Source organism: Aquila chrysaetos, chromosome 10 (genome assembly GCF_900496995.4).
Source record: "Aquila chrysaetos chrysaetos chromosome 10, bAquChr1.4, whole genome shotgun sequence".
Taxonomy (NCBI): domain Eukaryota; kingdom Metazoa; phylum Chordata; class Aves; order Accipitriformes; family Accipitridae; genus Aquila; species Aquila chrysaetos.
The window spans coordinates 17,405,891-17,430,558 of record NC_044013.1 but is presented as its reverse complement, the minus strand read 5'-3'; the positions used below and the strand labels follow the sequence as shown (position 1 = coordinate 17,430,558).

General features: G+C 39.1%; 1 protein-coding gene across 2 annotated transcripts; it reads left to right on the top strand.

Annotated features, from left to right (window-relative positions):
• The first annotated feature begins 1,718 nt into the window (after positions 1 to 1,718).
• On the top strand, positions 1,719 to 23,239 carry DIPK2A (divergent protein kinase domain 2A). Of its 2 annotated transcripts, none has more exons than XM_030029039.2 (3): positions 1,719 to 2,508; positions 17,370 to 17,673; positions 19,336 to 20,310. In XM_030029039.2, the coding sequence occupies exons 1-3, from the start codon at positions 1,855 to 1,857 to the stop codon at positions 19,359 to 19,361; spliced, it is 984 nt and encodes a 327-aa protein (XP_029884899.1). In that variant the 5' UTR covers positions 1,719 to 1,854; the 3' UTR covers positions 19,362 to 20,310. The 2 variants fall into 2 exon arrangements, with proteins under 2 accessions (XP_029884899.1, XP_029884898.1); XM_030029038.2 differs by lacking the exon at positions 19,336 to 20,310 and adding an exon at positions 20,344 to 23,239 and having other exon boundaries at positions 1,722 to 2,508.
• Positions 23,240 to 24,668: the final 1,429 nt, after the last annotated feature.

Genomic DNA, 24,668 nt, shown 5'->3' with positions numbered 1-24,668 from the left:
TAAGCTGTTTTTATACATATAAATGTCAAAACACGGTACATAGGGAGGTAAGTATATGCTAATATAAAAAGACAAATGTATTTCCAATATTCTAGATACTAGGCACTTAAATTTATGTATCATGGAAATGAAATAATTGAAAATTATCCAGTCTGCTACAATTCTTCCCCCACTGATCATATCCCTACTGCACTTTTGAGACTGAACAGGCAATACGAAGGTTGTCTTTAACTTGGCAGAGTACAGGCTCACTTTAAGAAAAAGCAGTAATGAAAGAATTAAGACTTTCACCTTTTTTTCTTCTTCTTTCTTTTTCCCTGTTTTGTGTTAGTTTTACAGAATGTTTCTTAAACCGTGGCCACTGACATCAACACAGAAATATTGTGAAGGCTACCTGCACAGCACGCTACATTCTTCATTCAGCTAACTAGATGGCTACAACATGTAGGCTTTTCCACCGATTCGGGATGCCATACACGCATTTCAAAGCGTGTGAAATGTATGAAATTTCATATCAGGTGTAGTGGTCCCACGATAAACCCAAGACATTATAAAACACCTGAACGGCCCCTGGCCAGCACTGGAATTTCAAACTAGAAAACCTGTCCTGTGGCCCCCGCAAACTAAACTGGTTTGTGCAGCCGGGTTTACCGTATCACTTGTTCCTAAACTAGAGAGTTGTACGAGGTGCTGTGCACGAACCTCAGTTCTGCGCTTCTCTCCCGATGAAAAGCACCGTAAACCGGGCACGAAGGGCAGGGCTCCAGCCCCAGCAGGCTGCCGGCCGCCAGCCAGCCAGGCGTCCCGGCACCGCACGGGCCGTGCCTTCCCCGAGAGCGGGAGGCCGGCTCCCGCCGCGCCTGGGCGTCCCGGGCACTCGCCGGGTGCGCGGGAGCCGCCGCACCGCGATGCGTGTCAGCGAGCGGCCGCTTAGCGGCAGGTCTGAGCCGCGCTGGCGCCGGTACCGCCGCGCCAGCCGATAACGGCGGGACCGCAGCGGCGACCCTTGAGGGCGGGCGCCGCGCGCCCGCAGCCCCGTGAGGCGCGGGCTGCGGCGGGCCGTGAGGGGCGGGCAGGGCCGCGCGGGGTGACGGAGACCGCGCTGGCAGCAACAAGGCCGGGTCCCGCCGGTCGCCTAGCACCGCTGGCCCGGGCCGGCCTCAGGCAGGCCGCTTCACCGCTGGCAGCTAGCGAGCGCCTTCGGCGGCAGACAACATGGCGGCCGCGGCTGCGGACCCCGCCGCCCCCTCCCCGGCCGGCGCAAGAGTCCGGCGGGGGCCGGGGATGAGGAGGCGGGAAGGGCGCCCCGCCCCGCCCCCTCCGCCTGCCCGCCTCCCGCCCCGCCCCGCCCCTGCCTCCGCGCGCGCGCACGGACCTCCCCGAGCCCCGCCCTCCCCGCTTCCACACCGCGCGCGTGGCGGCCCCTCCCTCCGGCTCCGGAGGCGGGGGCCGCACGCGACCGCGCCGCGTCACGTGCAGCCAACCGTCGCGGCCGCCGGCCCTCGCGCGAGGCCCCTCCCGGGGTGGGCGGGGGCAGCGGCGGGAGGAGGAGAACCCTCCGGAGGAGGAGGAGGACGGGGGGGGGGGGCGGCTCGCGCCCACCTCCGCGGCGGCGGCACCGGTGGCGGCGGCGGCGCCCCTCCCCCTGCCCTCCCGCGGCGGCTGCCCCCCCCGTCCTCCCCCCCCTCTCCCCTCCCCTCCCCTCCCCCGTCCCCTCAGTAACTTGGCTGCCTTTTATCGGGCGAGCGGCGAGGCGGAGAGTTTATTGGTGCCGGAGCTGCGGCGCGGCCGGGGCGGGGAGCGAGCGCGGCGGAGGGCGGGGGGGCCCGGCCCGGCCCGGTCCTGCCCGGGACGATGCTGCGGCTGGTGTCGCTGAAGTTGGGGCGGCTGTACCGCTACGTGAAGCTGGCGGTGCTGGGCAGCCTGGCGGCGGCGCTGGTGCTGAACACGCACTCGCTGCTGGCCTCGCTGCAGCGCAACGAGCTGTCGGAGCGGCGCTTCCTGCAGCTCAATAAGTGCCCGGCCTGCTGGGGCACCAGCTGGTGCCGCAAGTTCCTCAACGGGCAGCTGCGGCTGGAGAGCTGGGGCCGCCTGCGCCTCTTCGACTTCTTCAACGTCAAGAACGTCTACTTCGCGCGCTACGGGGAGCCCCGCGAGGGCAGCCGCCGCGTCGTCCTCAAGCGCCTCGGCTCCGCGCAGGAGCTGGCCGACATCGACACCAAGATCTGCCGCCGCGCCACCGGCAGGGGCCGCTGCGACCTCCTCCAGGCCCTGCACGCCACCGAGTTCGCCAGCCTCAACGGCGACGTGCGGCTCCTCACCCCCGACGCCGTGGAGGGCTGGTCGGACCTGGTGCACTGCCCCTCGCAGCGCCTGCTCGACCGCCTGGTCCGCCGCTACGCCGAGACCAAGGACTCGGGCAGCTTCCTGCTGCGCAACCTGAAGGACTCGGAGCGCATGCAGCTCCTCATCACCCTCGCCTTCAACCCCGAGCCGCTGGTGCTGCAGGTAAGCGCGCCCGACGGCGCCCGGCCGGCCGGCCGGCCGGGAGCGCCCGGGTGGGCGCCCGCCCCCGCCTGCTCTCCGTGGTGCTGCACTCCGCCGCGCTCCCCGCCGAGCAGGGCCGTCCCTTGCTGAACCCCTCCCGGCCGAGCGCCCTCCGGGGCCCTTCCTCCCCCGCCCCTTCCTCTCCCCGCCCGCGCGCCGCTGCTCTCTCTGCGCCGGGCTCCCGGGAAGCTGGCCGCAGAAACAGGGGCGAGACGCTGGGGTCCTCCCCTGGGTCTTTGCCCTCCCAGGGACTCTTGTGTAAAGATACCAGCTGGCTGGGCTGAGGAGAGGGCGTCCGGGTCCCACGCTGGGCAGGAGGCGTTTCTTTATCTCACTCGGTCTCACAGTTTGTCTTTCTTCCTCAGAGACTTGGTGCGTTTTCCTGATTTGTCTTCCTCCTCGGTGCTACCGTGCCTCAAGGCTTTAACTCGTTCTCCGTCCTTCCTGCCTTTCTCATCTAGGCAGGGAGCTCGCCTGTCTGTTCCGTAGCAAGCGGTGCAAGGAAGCATCTATTCCGCAGGAAGCAAGGCGGGGTGGCATGCTGTACGGCAGATGCTTTCTGGTGGCTAGATGCCTTTCTTACGGTTAAGTGTTAGGCTTCAATCCTATGGCGTCTCCCATAGTGCATAATATTCCTAGGCAGCTATGGGAAGTGGTGATTAGTTTCTCAGGGTCTAGTTTAATAGACAGTGGGTAGAGACTTTACCATAATGCTCTTGTGCTTTCCTTGTCAAAAACTGACTCGTGCTATGTCGTGCTCTTATGTGAACTACATATAATTCTGTTTTTTCTGCTGGTAAAAATTAGAAATGGGCATTTCATAGCCAAAAAATGGAGTGACAAATAAAAGAACTGTATTTGCTTTTCAGTGGCTACATATTTTATTTCCTTTAATTAGGTGGACTCGTTGTGTGTGCAGACCAGAAATTTGTGCTTCAACATGTTATGTAAATTTTTAGGTGAAAAATTTGCAGGAAGCTGTTTTATTCTGTGGCACCACTCAGTTGCTTCTATTGCATACCTGTTTAGATTGGGAGCCTTGTATTTTGACTCTTAACACTATCGAGGGAACTCCAAGTGTGCCTTTGTGTAAGTTTGGACTTGGAATCGTTTTGTCCAACTACTGAACTGTCCTTGTCTTTATCTGATGCATGATAAAAAGAATATTTGCAAATACGTTTGAAAGCATCACTGCATGATTACTGTTATAAACATCCGCTGTTTCTCTAGCGAGAGGCCAAGAAATATCTAATGCTCAAAAAGCAGTGCTGCAGGCTTTACCCTCCAGCAAACTCACCTACTGATTAATTTCTAGGGAATGCATTTATGAACTCTACTTAATCAAAAATACGTTTTTGGGTAGTATGCCTTCTGCCCTTCAGTCTTGCCATGTACAGCTCTTGGGTTTTGTTTTCGAAGTAAATTTCCAGTTTGCTTCGCAGCGGACTTAGCGTAAAGTATGTCTCTTCCATCTTGCCGTAAAGTTGCTCCTGAGCACAGTGAAAAAGGGAACTCCACTTAAGTAAGAAAATCAAAAACTGCTTTGCTTTGCTGAGTATATTTGGAAATTCTTTGAGAATCAATTTGTTTTGGCTGCATTTCATACAGCTTAAGAGTTTTGGCTTTGAACACTGGTTCCAACACACTGAGCATAGACCTAGATGGCCAGAAAACAGCTCTGTATGTTACTTCATAATTTGTGGGGCCAATGTATTCTTTACAGACAAAGCATATGGCACAGTTGCAGCATTTACTGTTGTGGGGTGGATCAAAGGCAGTGGGCAGCGCTGGTTGATTTAAGAGCCTTGACTCCTGTCAGCTTCTTGATAAGCTGTGGATGAGCCCTGAGGCTGTCAAGCAAATATGTTGAAAAGGTGAAAATCTTGGGACATGAACTTAACAAGCACTTTGCTTGCCATTTATCTTAGCGAAGGTGCTGCTGAGAGCAGAGCAGGTCAAACTGGTGGGAAGTGAGGCAGCCTTTACCAGTCCAGAGTGTGGTAAAGTTGTCTGTCACCTCGTATCAGATCAGAAGTGTTTTGCAGAGTCTTGTAAATTTTAATGAATAGGCATATCCTGGAAAATATTTCTGAGTAACTTCAGGCCAGCTTTGTGTGTTGAAACACTCTTAATGTATTCTCCAGAAGAGTATTCAACAACTTTGGTAATGGCTACTGGAGGTTTGAATACCTTCCCTCAATTGGAAATGAAATATCTTAAATATATAAATCTGAATAAACTCTTCCCATTTGCATAACGTGTCACATACCACTCCATTCTCAGCCTCTACCTGAGAAACACGTAAGGAATGAATAATTCTGTATTATGCAGCTATTGCAAAAGCAACATGCAAGGCACTCTTTATGAAAGGTGAAGTTTCTTTCCAGAAGTGATAATTGACTACTGAGAAGTTTGCTTGTAATTATATATAAGATATGTAAAACATCCTATGGTAGAGTTTCTGCAGCGTTGATGAGGGCAGATACTGGGATGGGAATGAGACTTGTAGGCTTGTTCTAAAAATCAGCTGCTTCCAAGAAAGGAAACCTCCATGACGTCATGTGAAGAATGAGATTTTAATTTAAAATAAATAAATAAATGATATATTTAACTGATGCTGTGTGTTTGTCACTGGAAGGCACAAGGAAAAGTATTGCTAGTTTTTTGCATTGAGCTTTTCATGAAACACTACTGTGACTGTTTAAAACACTGTCATGAATAACAGTTTTGATTTAGAAGCAGAGATAACTTCGAAACTCTCGGTGTTCAGTGCATTAAAGTTCTGTGTTGTTTAATTAAGTTATACGAGCAGCCAAATGTAAATAGGCACTGCATTTAAGGTTGATCTTTGATTTACAATAGCAAATTCACTGTAATTATCTACTAGCGCTAGTAATTTGTGGATTATAAGACTTCTTACCAGCGATTGGGATTTTAGCTTGAAGCCTAGTTGGAGTATGGATTATTGCTGAAGTGGCGTTGTTTACAAGCTGCATATCCTCACAACTGACTCACAGCTTTTGCTGTAGGAAGTTTTCAGGTGGGGCTTTAACCCATAGCATGATACAGTTTTTTTACAAGTCTCTGAACAGTAGTAAGAAGACAGCACAGTTTTGTATAGATTACTTACTGTAATCCTAACTCAATACTTGTATTTTTTATAGCCTTCTTGTTAACCTTCTTTATCTGCATTTGTTAAACAATTGCATAGGTGTACTCAGTGAATAGTTTAGCCCCTTTTGCCATTTTATTTCATGAAGCAAATGGAGGGATAGCTGCATTATTGTTCGGTACAGTTTACATATTTTCTGGGTATTAAAATATTATTTTTACTTTTGTAGAATCTCACTAAACTAGTCAGTAATTAAATCCTCTCACACTTTTTCTCTGAATTCACATTTGAATGAAACAACCTACATGCGAGGGTTGAGGAAAGAATTATTTAACTTAAAGTATAAATGTTTAACTTCTGATAGATTTGGTTTTTTTCCTTCTTCTTTCTAATAGTCCTTTTCTGCAATAAAGGCAAATACTTTTTAGTAAAAGAGGTTCTGATCTGTAATCAAAATTTCCTACATCTAAACCAATATTTTATATAAACATTAACAGCTTATTCAGACAAAAGCAACAACAAAACTTGCTGCTGTTCCCTTCAACTCATTGAATGGAAAACAGAATATTTTAAATAGGAATCACCTAGAGGATAGGATCTGTGTATGGCATCTGATTCGTAATTGAATATGGTGACTATGTGCATCAAACACTTGCAAAGATAGGTTGGCCAAAGTTGCCTTGTGAAGAAATTAGCAAAATTTTAAAAATTAATTGGATTACCAACTGATTGCAGTGTGAATATTCACTTCTTGCAGAATTCAGAGAACCAGCATGGATGTAAGTAAAGTAGATTTAGCCTCATCCTATGACTGTTTATAAACCACCCATCTTCTATTTTGTCTTTTAAAAATAACTGCAGTGGAGAAACTTTCTTCATTTTTTTTAACCATGACATGCACTCAGATAATGGATGTTATTGAACTTTATGAAGTAGCATGATTAATTTTTATCTTCATTGGCAAATAGAAACATAAACTTACTGTTACAGAACCAAAAATGTTTGCTGTCTACTGTTAATTTCCATAGAGGCTAAGATTGTTGTTCAGTCTTTGACACTTATGCAAATATGCAAATTCTTCTTCTCCCCCCACCCCCAATTCCTAACAAGGCTTTTTTCAAAACCACGTCAGTTCAACAGAAAGATTTGGGGAAATAGTTAAGCTTTCTCTAGACATATGTCTTATTTTCCATAGAGCTCCTGCACTGATCTCCATCAGCCTCCAGATTTCCTGTTTAGAGCCACTGTGGCTGACTCTTAACAGTTTTTGAGCTACTGTCGTTGGGCCACCCATCGCTGCCATGCTGTGAGCCATGGTATGCAACCATGAATTGTCCAACACATGAAGGCCTGTAGCAAAGTTTTAAGTTTTGTATTTAAACATGAACCCCGCCCCCCCAAAAAACCCCAACAACACCTAAAAACCAGGGCAAAGCAGAGAATTCCTTGTTCTAGGGAAACTACATTATAACTCACTACTGCAAAAGTAAGAAATTGTTTCTAGATAAGAAAATTGTGTTTTTCAGTAAAGTGGTTGTATTTCTCCTAAGATCCTACGGTTAGCTGAAAAGACATTTTACATCTGCCCCGGCAAAACTGAAACACAGGTTCTACAAATTGTTGTGGCAAAAATGCATCTAGAGCTTGTTTTGCAATACTCAGTCTTGCCTTTGTGCTGGCTATTGTATTGGCGTACAGTACTGCCAGATGCACTATTAAAATGACAGTGCATTTGCTTTGTTTTCAAAGCAAACTTGAAGTGTGCACACAAGCTTTGCTATTAAAATAAAACTAAATAAAAAGCCTGCAAGTAATGTAGGTTTTTTTTCAAACTATAGAAAATGTCTATGAATTATATCCAGCATGCATTAATGCAACTTCGTCTCAAGCTGTAGCTTTAACAACCTGTTTAAAATGGAGATTCTTCAAAGAATGATGGTGAATGTTTGTATCTTTTATGTAAATTACAAGTCTCAAAGACTTATTTTTCTGACTCTGAGAAAAATTCCAATACCTATGTGGAAAATAGAAGTATTTTTGCATTTTTTAATAGATTGTGTAAATCATTGCACTTCCCTCAGATCTATATTTAGCCTTCTAAATACTTAATCTTAATGGCTCTATTCTTCTCACAACTTCTGATCATTGTTATACCTTGTGAGGACACCCCCTCCCCCCCAAACCAACAGCTGTGTCTCTATTCCTAGTATAATTACTCTGCATGAACAGTCTGTTGCCACATAACCTAAAATTCTTCTAGTTTTCTTCATGTCATCATTGGGGTTTCTGTTTGGTTTTGGTACGGAAAGAACAGTAATCGACATCTGGTAAACATATATTAAAACATTAACTGTGATCTCTTTGAAACAATCTCTTGCACTGAATTCACTCAAAGTAGCAATTTAGCCAAATGTTTTACAGAATTATTTTGCTGATCCATACATAACTCAGTAAGAAGTAAATGGGCAAATTTTCTTGCCTGGGATTTCTTTTTTCCTTTTGTATCATACACACTATTCTAGTCAGAGGTTATTTTCTGTAGTTCGATTCTAAATACATTGGTAGAATGCCATCCAGTTTTAATACTGGGTGCCTTTTAAACTTTATTTATTACTCAATTTGGTGTTTCTGATACATAATTCCTATGCTAAATACCAAGTAGTGGGTTTAAGGCAGTTACCTGCGCTACCTGATATGTCCTCTAGTGGACTTGTATTATTTAAGTCCTGGCTCACACAGATACTGGCATTTTGACATACTGAACAGTATTTAGTGTGTAGTATTTTTAAATGTTGAATATTTCCCTCTGATCTTTATGAAAAAGTTAAAATCTAGTTTGAGACCAGTTGTTACTAGTCATGTTATCTCCAGTTGCTTTGAGGCTTTTTGATTGTCTGCATTTTCATATATTATTTCATTTTAAAGATTCACTGTAGTCTGCTGCAGATGATTATAAATCATGACTTCCTGCCCCCCCTCCCCCCAATTACTCCCATGCAGTTGGACTGTTTTTTTGTTTGAAAGCTATTTTTTCTTTTTGCACTAAACATAAACTAGGCTTAAGGAATGTCTCTACAAGTGCTACTTTATGGGTAAATTGATTTTTTTTTTTTTTTTTTTTTTCTTCTTTTCAGGTCTTAACTTTTCTTAAAATTCTTTTTCACACAAATCAGTCGACTGACACCTGTAGAAAAGATAATTCAGAAAGCAAAGGATTTAAATTTTAGGTGTTAAAAAGTGAGGCTTTAGTCTTTCTTGGTTCCTGTTTTACATACTTCTAAGTATTGTGGAGAAAGGAGATGAGTTTATTGTCTGTCCCTGAATTTCCATTGTGCACATTTTTAAAAAGAAATGAAAAATGATTGTTTTGTTGAATTAAAATTGAATAGCCTCATGTTACCAGAATATTCCATTGATTTGATTGTATTGAAAATTGAAGAGTTGTTTTTTGCAGTGACATATGAGTATACATACTAGGCCAGAATTGGCTTGTACTTGTCATATTACCATATTTAATTATGTTTAATTAAATGATCAAAACTATTTTCATCTTTCTTTCTGGTGAAACTTTCCTAAAGTGAAGATATGCAAGTAAAGTATAAGGAATGTTTTAGAATAGTCTAGAAATTCTTGAAGTTATTGTGGGGTATGTATTATGATGAATTACTGTCCTAACCTAGAGGCTGCTGAGAAATCACTATACAGACTTAAATAGGAATCCTCCTGAAAAATTGTAACTCATAGCAGTTTTCAGTAACACACACAAAAAAGTGTTACCGCACAGTGCAAACCTTGAAATACCAATGTTGTCCATTTTCTTCTGGTATGTCTGATGTAGAGGGGGAGTTGTGTTTTACTTACTGGAATTAAGTAATTGTTTTAAAACTTTGTTTTAGTCTCTTTAATTTTGCAATTTAACTTTCAGAAATAGGAGTAGGCCATCTCTGCTAGGACTTGTTTATAGTGATATATTCCAGACTCATAACTGATAAGAAGTAGATAGTGAACATTTTCATCTATTGCAGATTTAATCTGAACAAACTTTTATGAACTACAAACTAATTTGAACAGGTAACAACCAATAGAACATTAAATTTTCTTTACTATGGTTCTTGTGTTTAATCATTATTCCTTAATTTGTTTGGAGAAATGACATACCTCTGCTAACATTGTGAAATATAACTTTTGCAGTTCAAGTGTTCAACTTAATCATTGAGCAACTTCTGAGTGTTTAGAGTTGTCTGTGTATTTTTGTCCTATAGTGTGTCAATTAAGCCTGATATATACCTCTTGTTGGCATGAATAGTATGTAGTAACTGGTTGAAATGTAATAAAACTGAACAAAAGTCAAATAAACATAGTTTCAATGGGAACACTAATATTTGGAATATTCAATGAAATCCAGTCTTCACTCTGTGTGTGTGTAGGCTATATATATATGTATATGCTTAACTTCGGTGGGAGTTTTAGTTGAATGTCAAATGATTTGCCATATAGTTGAGAATGAAATTGTTTTCATTATACTCACTAGCATTCACAAATACATTTAAATACATGTCTTCTAGAATGCAGATCAATTCCTGACAAAAGAAGGCATCTGTGTTTAGACCATGCTTTTTAACCTTCTTTGATCTGAAAAGTTTCATTGTAAAATCTGATCTCTAGCTCTTCGTGGTTCCAGAGCTTTACTTATTTGCCTTGGTGACTAACACAAGGTGCTACTTCTGTTTACACTGCAGAATCAACAGTACTGTGTGTGAGAGAACTAATTTTTTTCCTTTTGAGGAAGAGTGTATTATTATTTAAATTCTACTTGCCATGCCAGTTTGTGCCTGGGCAAACAGAGTTTAGTAGGATGATTTTAGTGAAGACATCACAAAGGGTGTAATTTTGCCATGAAGGTCTTCAGGGTCATAAGGACTAGGGAGAGAAGTCCCCACTCTGTTTTGCATATGTTTTTTTAATTTCATCATATTTAAGATGTAGGTCTTAGTTTGTTTTTTAGATGGAACTTGCTTTATACAAAAATTGGTAGTGACATGTAGCATCTTCTAGAGTAGTTTTGAAAATGAAAAGCATATTTTTTTAACAGTGCAGTGGAACAGTAGCTCGAAGATGTCAGTTGTTACTTAAACTGTTTTGGCTTTTTTGGACTTGATTATTGAGGTGAATTATATGCTTGATTATGATAAACTAATATTCTTTTAAGTGTTTAACTCAAAGGGGAATTGTGTTATTGCAGACTACAATAAGCCTTATCGGCTTCAAGCTGGTGAGTCTTCACTGCATGATCTAATTCACAGCTCTGAACATTCAAAACCAATGGCAGATTTGTATATCTTCTCGTGTTTAGACAGATGGAAGTGAAAAAGACAAATGCACTGATAGTGTGTTTTATGCTTCAGTGAAATGATAAATTCACCCTATTAATTCTCAATATTTATTCTGAGACTACAGTGTATTTTTTTTTAAAGACATAAATGCAGTGTTATTCTTTCAGGAACAAAATGTCCTTTGTCCCTTTGACAGGGTTTTGTTTAGGTTTTTAAGCCTTGCTTAGAGAGATATCTTGTAGCTACGCTAATTAGGGCAACTAAAATTTTTTTTTATGTATGAGTCATGGGGAATGGAGGTAGCAGAAGTTTTTGTCATATTTACTGTTTTCCATCTTTCTGTTTAGAAGATTATACATATTTCTCTGTGAATAGAGAAAGTTAACTTTAATGAGGGAGAACTTACTAAGCTACCTGTTTGTAGTTTTTTATATACATTACTATATTTTAAAACACTTTAAAGAACTTAATTGTCTATGGTTTCCATGGCATTTGTATGTATATTCCCAGATAAAATGTGAGTGGGTGCATCAGAATTGCAGATTCTTTTGTCAGATAGCTGTTTCTGGTTTTGAACGAGAGCTTACTTTTTATCTTAACTGTCAAATGCACATTTTTAAGTCTTCAAATAGTATATTCAAGTACAAAATTATCTAATTAAATATTTATACTACTAATAATTTGAGAATTAAAATAGAAGCTAAAATAATGTTATGCATTACTCCACAGAAATCTGAGATTTTTGGCAGCGATCAACTAAGCTTTTTGTTTCTAAATGCAACTTGTTCATGGAAAACATGTTTAATGACCGTACAAATTTGTGTTCATGTCTTACTGGCTTTCAGAATTTTAATACATGGAAAAAAAAAAAATCCCATGTTAAGTTAGCTGCAATTTCATCTAGAAAGATGCTTTCAAAATAGAATAGTACAAAAAGTTACAAATCTCCGCTTGCAAAGACAACAGATCTGCGCTTCAATTAATATTCTTGTCAAATTCACCTAGTGAATATAAAACTGCTGAATGAGGCACTTGTACATATTTTTATCCCCTTCTTCGGCTACTGACTTGGGTAATGAAGTGTAGATGTGGCTGTTACATGCCAGTTGGAAGGGAGCCAAAACAGAGATGTTGTTTGTACATGTGCAGATGTTGGCAGGATTCCCTGCACTCCTGTTGTCAAAAGATCTTTTTATTGCCACAGAGTTATAAATATATCTGTTACCGTATGGCATGCAGATATTTTACTAGTAATGTTTGGGCTGTTCACTTCTTAATAAACCAAACTGCTCCTAGTATTTCTTGTGTGAAATGAAATTCAGTGTACACAGTGCAGGAAGCATAATAGATGTGTTTTGAAGATCAGTGTACTATTGTGACTAACGCTGTACTTCCAAAATCAGTTTAATCCATTACATAAATCCCTGCTGCTGCTGGAAAGCAAAGTTCCTCTTAGGTCCTTTCCTCTCTTCTGCACCTGGCTATTCAGGCCTTCTCCCTTCCTTTTGTCAGTACTAGCATGATGTGGTGATGTGATAAGCTGTATCAGGCTACTGATCCAACTGAACACCAGCCCAGCAAGTACCAGCTGCATTGCTTTCCTAATGACATGAAGGAGGGGAGTAAAATGAGTGTGCTTGATGGATTGGGAGGGATGGACACCTTCGCTTCCAATGGTAGTATGGCCTTTGCCAGGTTCAACTGTTTGTAGTTGAATTTGTATTTGGAAAGGGAGACAAAGGCATAAGCAGAGCAGGACTGGAATATAGGAAAGAAGAGGGGTGGAAAAGAAAAGGGGTGGGGTGGTCCAAAGTCATACTTAAATAAAAATATTTAGGCATTATTGCTGTAGCAATTGAATATGTTGCATTGAGTGCTGATAAAATGCAGCAATATGAAAATGTTATGCACGGTTGGTAAAATTAGTTAAACCTGTGTTTACCAGAAAATGTAATCAGGTAAATTTTCTCCAGTATAAATTTGGGTTTATAAGATATGGATAAAGTAGACTTGCATGGGTACAGGACTGAGAGGTACACAAATTCAGACTTCCCTAATAATAAGCTGTATGGCTTTTTCCTGGTAGATACTGGTAGGCAATATTTTGAATTTTTCCATATGCCCCTTGATCCCTCTCACTGGAATGAAAAATTTTTGCTTGCCCAGAGTTCTCTGGAGGTGATGCCTTAGCACCAACTCCTGCTTGCTTCTTTTTGAGTGAAATTATGTGTTACTTTGTAAATAAGTAATTTCATTTGATGGACAACAGCTGTTTGCTTATTGGTTTGTTTTGATCCAAGATTGAATACAGTAATGATAAATGTGCATGAAATCTCATTTTCGTGGCGTTTATTGATGCCACAGGCATGAGTTTTCATTATATTGGTCTGTTTGTAGAATAAGTAAGGAACACTGAATTAGCACACACTTAACGTGTTGGAAGGTTATTTTGCTAACCACAAAACAAGCAAAAAAACCCCAGCCATCTTCTTAACTGTGGAATGTATCAATTGACTTGCCCTGAACTAGTGGATATTTGCCCATACTTACCACCTTCATAAACTGCCCTGAAGCCTACAGATAAAAAAACCTGAAGACTGGATAATGTCATCCTTATTGCATAGTAGATTTAGTTAGTGAGAGGGATTTAGTTCTGCTCAATTATATGGTATCACAGCTTGAAAATACCATAGTGGTCTCAAAACCATCAAATTAGTTCTGTATCATCCTCAGGATTTTTCATGACCAGATTTGCCTATGTGGGTGGATCAGGTGATCAAAATAGAGTGGAAGTCCAGACACTTAGGCACCCCAAAAACTTTGAACCTATTCTGTTATTAATATGGGTCTGATGTCCTTTTGACCAACAAAGAAAGGTTCTTCTTTGCAATGGTAAACACAGTTATTTCCCCTAAAATTGTCTTCTACACTTGCCATTTTAGAGGCTTTTGCATCTAAAAAAAGATGTCAAATATGTCAAAAATATATGTATTAATTATTATTTTAATTTCTTCACACGTACTATATAGACAAGATTTGCTATGTAGAAACTTTGAAGAGTCCTTGAAAATTCCATAGAGGACATCTTGAGCCAGAGTAGTCTGGGATGGATGCTCAGCTTCCAGTAGGATCCCATTATCAAATTGTGTTACCACATAAACAAATTGGTATTTTTACTGTCTCAAAATTATGTTTAAAATATTAAATAATTTTAAAACTGTAGATGAACAAATTGTGATGTTCTTAAGTGTTCCAAGCAAGGACTGCTGGAAGCTAGGTATGAGTTAACCTGGTACTCAGCCTTCATTTTAGATACGGGCTCAGTTAGGGCCTTCATAACATTTCATTAAATGCTTTAATTCTATCAAACAAAAAGTGTTTTAATGACTGTTCAGTCATGCCCTTTTAACAAAAGCCACTAAATGTGAAAGTGGACATTTTTCATTTGTGCAAACTAGAAAGCTCATCTTCTTGATGAGAGTAGCTAGGTAACATTAAACAGTGTGTCCTAACATCATAAGGCTTGTATTCAGAATGGACATCTTAAAATGGTTATCTTGTATGCTCTGATGCTACCTTCTGTTAAGTATTTTATGGTTTTGGTAATAATACTTGCCTTAAGCTTTTCTGTACTTAACTTTATCAAAATAAAAATTTAGTAAAGGCTGCCCTTATGCTGGAGGATTAAGCATTTTGGGTTCTCCCCTGCCATGTGATCAGAAGTACATTGAGTCCTTCTTATTTGATAGGTATATTTTTGGAATAAGATATATAAACAATCCCTACCTGACATTATCAAAACAAGGAAGGGCTCGGAGTCACTTAGCATAGAAATTGGCAAGGAGCGTGCTTCCAGAGCAGAAACTTTGATCCTGAATCCTCTCTCTGTGAAAGGCCTTTACAAGAAGGGTGGAAATGAGTGTGCTGTAGGTAGGTGAACTGGTTTGCTGGGCTGGAAACTCTCCAGTGAGAGCCATGTGGAGTGTTAGAGTGATATTCTCCAGTATCAGTGGCATAGAAATGGAAAGGAATGCCCAAACCTTTTCTTTACCTTTTTTTGGGGGGGTGGAGGAAGTATCATCTGGACTTTCAATAATAACTGTTCCTTTTTCCTAGTCACCTCTGTATAGTTTTGTACTCATATAATGATTCAGAATGGGTAAGAAAGGCAGCTACAATTCCTGTGAATTGATGGGAGAAGTTGCACTGTGGAAACACTTGTGTTTCCCAGAGGCTTTGATGTGATTTAGCAAACCTTTTCATTAGTACCATTTGTACTTAAAAATTCTATAACTAAGATTCCAGTTTTGTAGTGAAATAACTTAGTAGGTGGAAAAAATCTCTCCACAGGATTTTGTTTTTTACCTCTTGAAGCCTGCAGCTATTGTGAAATCCTGAAAATTCGATATAACCAAGAAAAACTCTTGTTGCGCTGCTGAGCAAGTGTTCCTGTTTCACTTTTTCTTCCTGTGTGTTTACCAGCAGCGTCTTTTAAAAGGTAGAGAAGGCAACTATAAGAATTTTCCTCTTGGATATTGCTAGAGGATTCATTGATACAATGACCTTTTGGGTCAGAGGTCTGTTAGTAGTCTTTTTAATGAAACTTGGTTCCTGCCATGGGAGCACGCTTACACAGAAAATGAGTAGTGAAATATGCAAGCAAGTTTTATGAGTAAAGGTTGGAGTGCGTATTGGTGATTTATATTATTGACTATCGTGATCTAAGCAAATTATTTTGTTTTATCAGGGCTTTTTTAATACTAAATTTGAAGTCTTAGTGTGTGAATTGAATATAGCTTTAACTTTGCTGTTTGCATTTCAAGGATAAGTATTAATTCTTGGGAGTAGATGTGGCTTGCAGTTCCTTGTGTATTACGGAGCTTCTAGTGTTTCTGGCCAACATCAGTATTCTAATCTTGGCTTAGTGTCAGCTGATGCCTAGTGCTTAAGATAAAATGATCAAAACTTTGTTATCAAAGGAAACACAGACATAGGTAAAGTTAAGGATTGTTGTAGGGGAGGTATGGGTTCTAAGGCTATGGTGATTAGGTATGTAAGTGCTCTAACTTTTCTAATTTTTTTTTTTAATGGGATACATATACAAATGGGTGAGTGCTGGACACCTCTTCCCTGACTGGTCTTGTAGTTCAGATCTACATTATGTGTTTTCCTTCCAGTATCTCTTTTCTTAATGTACCATAAATGTTTTCTGCCATCATGGATTCCAGGAGGTACAAAGCTTCCATTCCGACTGAAACTGACCTTGCCGTTCAACCCAAGTGTGGTAAAACCTTTGCTACATCGTTGTGGCAGAATTGATTATGAGTTGCTTCTGGTGACACAGTAGCAAGGTAGTGCCTGAGGAAGAAGCATGTGCATATAGTGGTATCTCCTAATTGTTAAAATTAGAGTACATTGTATTCTTAAAGAGCGTGAACTTCTATGCATTTGAGGCCTTTTAATTTAATATTTTTATGGTTTCTTCCTGGTGCATAGTATGGAGGATACCTTTTAAATGCTTGTCTTCATATTCAAGTCTTAGGACACATTCAGCACAACTGAAGTAGGAAAAATATGCTGGTGTGTTGGGGTTTTTTTTTTTGGTTTGTTTGTTTTTAATTGCTTGTGGTATGTTATTGCTATTCAGGCTCTTATGTTAACTTCCAAGAAAGCTAATATTGGAGACAGATTTTACTTTTGAAAAAAATGTTATGTGGCTGTGTGTAATAAACAGAGAGAGTATGTATGTAGCAATTAATTAATCCAGGAGATAGATTGTTAAGGAGTACTAGAGGTAGAAGAAATGCTAAGCTTTCTTTTATACCTTAATCTGTTCTGTAATCCTTTCTGTGAGAGATCTTCAAGTGAGAGGATCCTCAAAGAAATCCAATCAACTGGGAAAAATGGGAAGGGAGGCGTGTTAGAGAGAAGGAGGTGTCACTTTTTAAAGCTTTTTCCTTTAGGTTATTAAAAAAGTTGGTCTTAATTAGAAGTATCAGATGCAAAATTATCTTGGTAGGAAGTATACTTGCCTTAGTACAAGAAATGTGTATAAAACACCAATAGAAAAAGATAGTTGATGGAATTGTGCATGTGTATGTGAACATGTATATATATGTATAGTGTATGGAAAGCTAGATATGGGTTGTATATTATTTCAGGTCCTCCAACTCTTTCCCTTTAGTAGTCCAGCAGGGCCTCTTGCTCACATAAATACATTTTGTGTTGTTTTTTCTTTCCCTTCAAAACTCAGAAGTATATGGAAATGTAGTGTTGATGGGTATTTACAGGTGTCTCTTCTAAATTTTATGAACAGCCTTTTAAAATCTAAGCTGTTTTGTATTAATGAAAATTTTTAATAATCTTTTTATATACAGAGTTTTCCATCTGATGAGGGTTGGCCATTTGCAAAGTACTTAGGAGCATGTGGAAGAATGGTGGCTGTCAATTACGTTGGAGAAGAGCTGTGGAGTTACTTTAATGCACCATGGGAGAAACGAGTGGATCTGGCCTGGCAATTAATGGAAATAGCTGAGCAGCTGACAAATAATGACTTTGAATTTGCACTCTACCTCCTTGATGTCAGCTTTGACAACTTCGCAGTTGGACCAAGAGATGGGAAAGTTATCATTGTAGATGCAGAAAACGTTCTGGTAGCAGACAAAAGGTTAATCAGACAGAGTAAGTGTCTTCTTTCCCCTCCCCTAACCCCATGTCTCTTGCTTCTTTCTCTGCAAGTACAATATTTAAGTATGTGTAGTGCTAAATACCCATTTGGTTGCCTTTATAATGAGACTACTAATTAACAAACTAATTAGCTTTCTTCTGCAATTAGACTACTAATTAACTTGACCAATTTGTCAATTTTACGAAGTGTTGAGTTTACCTGAGCTTGATTTACATATACTTTTAATCTCTGTAATCCTGCTTAAATGGAGAGGTGGGGGTGGGAGGAGAGGGTTTGGATGGGTTTGTACAGATGGATGGACAGATAGATGGGCTGGCTGACTGACTTGTCTACCTTAGCTAAAAGAGAAAAGTTCCTTTCGTCTTTTCCAGACGTCTGTAAGGACGGAAGTCTTGGCATTCTATTTTCTGTGAATGACAAGGCAGTCTTACTGCCCGCTTTGCCTTAGTTACATAGCCTGCCTCTGTTTTAGTTGTTCAGGTTGATGCTCTGTAATAATGGAACAGAAGGAATGGGTAATTTTAATGCTGTTTCCAAATGGGAATAGTGAAAATTCGTTCATCTTCCTGTCAACTGTAAAAGCTCAAAGCAGAGGCAGCAGGAGAGATGTTTGACAAAGTGGCATTACATGGCTTTATATTCCTTTTGAGCTTATAAGGAAAACTTTACAGACCTAAGAGCTAGAGACATTCAACATGAAACCCTAGATTCTGCAGAAGTTCATGGCAATAGGCCAAGTGATTTCAGTTTGCTTTAGGTGAATGGATTTTTTTTTAAGCTTTTGCAACTAGACTTAGTATGCTGTGCTGCTGAATTAACTTTAAGACTATATTTTGTATCCACGCACTTTTCTACAAGGAAGCATGTTTTGGGGGTTTTTTTTGGTGGTGTGGGGTTTTGATATTTTTTTTTTAATTAGATTTATTATACGTTCTCAAGGAGCTTAGATTAAAATTACCTGAGCCTACCAAGAAAACCTTTTAATGTATTGGATACCTAGCACATTTACTTTAGTACTTACGGGCCACACAAATAATCTTTTTCCTTTTTTTTTTTTTTTTTTTTTTTTTCCTTTTTCCACCCTCTTAAGTAATATTATTTTAAGATTTTGACTTTTGGAGCTCAGTCACAAAGATGACCAAATGAACTCTGAAAAAATTGATGTGTACACGGAATAGGAGCAAGTAGCTTCTTGCAGAAGCTGAATGCTGAAAGTGCCATGCTTACATCTGTTGTCTATAGTTCTCAGACTAATTTGGATCTAACTAGGATTTTGCTGCATGATTTGTAATCCAACAATTAATCAAGAACACAGAAAACAAATGAGGACACCAGAAAGTTCTCAGTCTCTGTATAAACTTGACATTTATTACTGATTTCATTAATCTTCTGGGAAGTTTCATTAAACAGTGTCTAGAGTGATTAATATGCCAGTTTAGATACTTGAATATGTACATTCTGTCCAATTGCACTGTACAGTAATATCTAATTGTACTTTGTGTGGTGTATCATATTTGAGTTTGCTGAGGTCCTTTTTTTCCATTCTCCTTTGTTGCTGGCTTTTTTTCCATTTTGAGTTTGCTGTTCATTGTACAAATCTTACACCATATTTTTATAGTTTTAGCAGTCATCCATCAGTACGCTTTTTTTTCTAGACTGGCTTGCAGTGCACCATAAATAAGTAGACCAACAGTCAGCTCAGAGACTACCAAACACAGATAAATTCTTCTTTGTATATCAGAGTGCTAAAAAAGATGTGCAAAACAACAAGACTCCATAATAAGAACCTCTTCTCAAAGCTGGCAGTAATCTAGAAACTTAAGATGAAAGTTTTCTAAGAAAAACTAGTAAGAACTCAGGAGATCTCACACTTAGTAACCTTTTGCATATTATAATTATTATTGTATAAGGTATTTTCTGTAAACCAGGTTTTAAGTTAAAGAAAGCTTTGTGACAAGGCCATGAGTTACACCTTCAAATTCTGATAACTTTTAAAATATATATATAAAGAAGGGTTTATACATGTACATAAATGCCATTTGTTTTGTTGAATTTTTTCTTTCTTCAGAGGTTATATGTAATGCATCTGCTTTTTTATACGTGCTTCTTAGTTACTACCCTGTCTAAAATAAGATGTTGGAAGATAATGTTTCAGAAGTTTATGGCAATTACTTTGCAATGTTTATTTTGTTCTTTGGTAGACCACTTGCCAGTGTTAGTTCCCAGGGCAACTGAAGAAACCAAATCTATGTTGCTAAAATAAATCATGTTGCTTGCTTGTTTTTCTCTCAATTTCAGCTGCAGATCATTCTCTTGTACTTGTTTGTGCTACATTTTTTTTTCCTCTGGGTATGTGTGTGAATGTAGATTTCATGTATTTAGTGTGCTGTTTTTTCTGCTTCTCTCTCTTTGCTATCTATTTTACCTGCTTTCTTTCTTTCCCTTAATTTTTCTATTACCATGACCGTTTCAGCAGAAGGGTATGTCAAACTGTCAGATGCAATCTTAGACTAGAACATTTAAGAGTTCATCTAAACAAAGTGGTTTATAGTTTAAATATTACCAGTTTACTGTGTATTGAGCTTCTGTTTGTATTCAGACACATATATGCTCTTTCCTCCTCTCTCTCAATTTTTTTTTTCCTGTCTCCTTATATTTCACAGATAAACCTGAAAACTGGGATGTATGGTATGAAAGCAAATTTGATGACTGTGATAAAGAAGCTTGTCTGTCCTTCTCAAAAGAGATTCTTTGTGCTCGTGTCACTGTGGACCACAATTACTATGCTATTTGTCAGAACCTTTTATCAAGACATGCCACGTGGCGTGGCACTTCTGGAGGACTACTTCATGACCCCCCAGCTGAAATTGCCAAAGATGGCCGACTTGAGGCCTTGCTGGATGAGTGTGCCAACCCAAAGAAGCGATATGGTAGATTCCAAGCTGCAAAAGAACTGCGTGAATACCTTGCACAATTGAGTAACAATGTGAGGTAGTCCACAGTGAAATTTTTTTGCAACACTGGCTAAAACACTATTGCAAAGACACATAGAAAATGAAGTTTTGAACTTATGTATCAAAAAGAGAAAATAAAAAAAAAAACAAACCTAGATTATCAGTTTTCTAAATACCATAAAAATATAATTTTATGGTGTTACATTGTTCCTTTGCAAACAGACAAGGTACTTACTGAAGTAAAACTTGAGCTACTATTGACTCTCCTCCCTAACCATTTAAAAGGGAGCAGGTCAAAAAAGACTGTGATAGCTTAATTGACAGTTTGTGTGTCAAAGGGTACTTTACATAAAACAGCATTAGTGTCACAGTTTTGTGAAGCTGATGTTCTTACTTGGAAAGTCAAGTTAGACTGATGGCCTGTTTTAAAGGCCTTTCTCCTGACATCTTTGTCTCATTTTTGTGTTTGTTTAAACACCTTGAAGTGGCATTTACATCCAGGTAAATCTAGGTGTCTGCATTGTTTCAGATTTAACGGGCTTTCATGTTAATGCTGTGCAGTACACTCCTACTGTGAGTGCAGGATTCCCATGTTTACTGTCTAATTTTAGGGGTTTTACACTGTATTTTACTATGCTTAAACATTATGTTTTTTTTTTAAGATCATCATAAACTCAAATGTCATTTGAACTAACATTCATTTGATGTCTTTTGTAGTTCTGCCATTGGAAATATCACTTAATGTAATTATTGTACAAAACTTTTACCCTTCATGCCAGTATATACACATGACTGTTTAGCAGGAAATCATGGTATGATCAAATGCTTACTTTTAACAGAGATAATCTGAGAATTGGAGAGAGACTAGAATAAAAAGATCTGTATTAATTTTAATGGGGGATAGAAGCTTGACTAAAAAGAAAAGTTCACTAGTCCAGTGTAGTTAAGCATAAACCAAAGAAAATGGTTTTGTTTATTAGTTTCTAAACAAATAGTAAAGAAAAAATGCTATACTGTAGTGAAGCTAATAAGTCTCAAAATTCAAATTTCAGTGGTCCTTGGTTACTCTTTGAAGTACTTCTAAAACTATGTGCTTATGCTAGAAGAAAACCCTAATTTGAATAGTAATGTCTAGAAATTAGCAGTTTGTTATACATCATTCCCAATTCAAGTGTAATGGAGTTTACTGAATATTCATCTTTTGGTTTACCAGCTAAATTGATTAAGCTGTATTCACTCTAGACACCTTTTCTTGAAGTAGGTTTGACTATTCCCAGTGCAGTTAAAATTGACTTCTTGAGGTTTGTGTAACTCTGGAGTTGTTCTCATAAATTACAGTTTTTATAAAAACCTCAGTTACTGCTACATGAACTCACTTCAAAGCCTGCTCGTCTTTTTTTTTTTTTTTTTTTTTTTTTTTTACAACTACTATAATGCTTCATTTTCCTGAAGTCTTATTCATAAAAAGATACTCTTAGGAAATGTATGCATATGCATATTACTGCTTGTAACAGTAATGAAGGAAACTAATATTTCTTAAATATGTGTATAAAACAATATTTTGTACAAGATAAAAAGAATTCTGAGCAAGGTAATATGTGCTACTTTCAAGAGCAAAGTTAGTATGCCTCTCATACTGCATCAAAAGACTGATGGAAGCTGTTGCTTTATGAAATTGCTGCAAGTGCAAGGTGAGGAAACTGGCAAACTCACTGACTGGCCCTTCTCTCAAAGCTCAAAAAATGGAGCCATATAAAGATGTAGAGTGCTTTTTGGTTTCTTAGATGACTATATTAAGGATATTTTAGAATTCAAAATTCTCACTTTAAGTCATCTTTGCCTATGTAGTCCTAATTTGCTCCTAATCCCTTGTCTTGTCTTCTGAAGTTAGAATGCCCAATGCAGCTTTTAATTTTCATTTCTCCCCTCCCCTCATTTGAAAATGGTTTTACATGCTTGCTCTGGCACAAGCTGTCAGAGAAGGTTCATGTTATTTTTCATCATGAAATCCCCTTATTTGAAGAAAATAGATTAATACTCAGACTAGGTAATACTATCCTACCATAAAAGCCTTGACTTATCACTAAAGTTGATTTTTAAACATCTACCACATTTCCCAATGAGTGAGTGGAGTATGACTGTTAAAGTTGTAAAAGAAACAAACGCTGCCAGTTCTGGTTACTACGTGAGGCAGTTCTGTAACTGTCAGAATGTCCTATCAGATTTGGTTTGGGGTTTAGTTCCCTCAGAAATAAGTTACTGAAGCCAATTATAAAAAGAATTTGGAACTTTAAAAAAAAAAAAAAACAACAACACTACAGGGAAAACATTGTGGAGAGCAATAAATCTTGTTCCGTTTGCACCTATCAGATATTTATTGTACAATAACAGTTTATATTTTTAGTCATTGCCCATTATTATTGATGAACACGGTGAAATATTTTTGAATGAGATGTTTGGGGTTTGTATGTGCATTACAATTGTCCTTTTGTACTGTAAGTTACTGTTTGATTGGAATATTTTATCAAAACTGTCTCCCTGTGCCTTTATATTACAAGAAAGTTGTTTCTGCAACTTCTAATGATATTAATAAAGAATACTTTAAGAACCTCATCTCAGATGTTCATTTTCAGTTTGGTAAGTCTTTTAAGGTTGACTTAGTCTAGGATGCATTAAAATACACATAGAACTTGTTTTTGTAGTGTTGCATAATGCACCATTGTCAAAAGTGACAGATAGGAACTTTTTTTTCCCCTCCTTCTTCCTGGTAGACTGATCCAAAGTGTGAATGATCTGTCAGGAATTTTTCTGCTTTGGAGATTATCATATGTAGGACTCATTTTCTTAAAAATAACTTGATCAAGCCATATCTTTCTGTTCTGTTAACTGAAAGAAAATATTTTCAAATTAAACAAGTTGATATCTTCTCTCTTTGTTGAGAAACTTACTTTTTCCTTGTATTAGTCTCATTTATATTGCTAGTACCACTGTCTTTGGTAAAACGTTCTAGCAGTTAATGTAATATAAATACATAATGACTTTTGATGTTTCTCCTTCACTCTGGGTTTTTCAGTGAGCATTTGCATTTGAAACTAAGTCCTGCAGTTATACTACAGCATTTATTCCCTTCTGACTTTCTGAGCCTGTGTAAATAATAGGAACAACTTGTCTCAAAAACACTTGGATTTTTAAATTTTTGTTTAGTTGAACTCCTACTGCCTCAACTTACGTCTCCAGGAACTGCAAACATGCAGATTGAAACTTCTAAACTTTCCAGTGTGCCTCAGATGTCAAGATCATTATGATCTTAAGAAGAAACTAGCATGAATAACTGCTGCATCTTTTTCTTTCAACAGCTTCCAGAGTATAGCATAGCCTGATCCTGGTTGCCTTGAACTTCAAGACATGGTGTATCTGGTACTTTCTTTCCAGGTACTTTTTAATTGTGAAGATATTCTCTTATGAGACACTTCAAATATGTTAAACTTTGTATGCTACTCTGATTTACCACAAAGACTAGGTTAAATGCGATTTTCTTTACATTTATTAGAGTGGAGACCTTGGCTACGTTTAAAAGGCACTAAATGTTTTGGTTCTCTACAGTCAGTGTAATGTTTTTGTAGAAACCAGCAATGGTGCTTTCACAGATACCTGTTTTTCCATATGACATGTCTGAATTCAGTACTAACTTCTAAGCTCTTCTGTTAGTTTTCTACATTCTTTGAAACCTGTGATTTGGAAATTAGGATAGATTGGACTGCAAAACCTCTGTAAAATGCACATGTCTAGTAAGTATCAGAAATGTTCTGTTAGGGAAGTATATTTCTCAATTTGAAGATTTGGTGTGCAGCCTGCTTAAACTGCTTTTGAAGTTCCTCATGGTTTCTTTCTATCTCACAGTCTTCCCGAGGCTTTAAAAAATACAGTCCATCAAATGGAAACTTCATTAGTGTTGATTTCACCCACTTTTTTTTGTTGAAGTTGCAATATACAGACCTGCTAATTTATTTGATAGCCTTCATCTGACTAGTTCA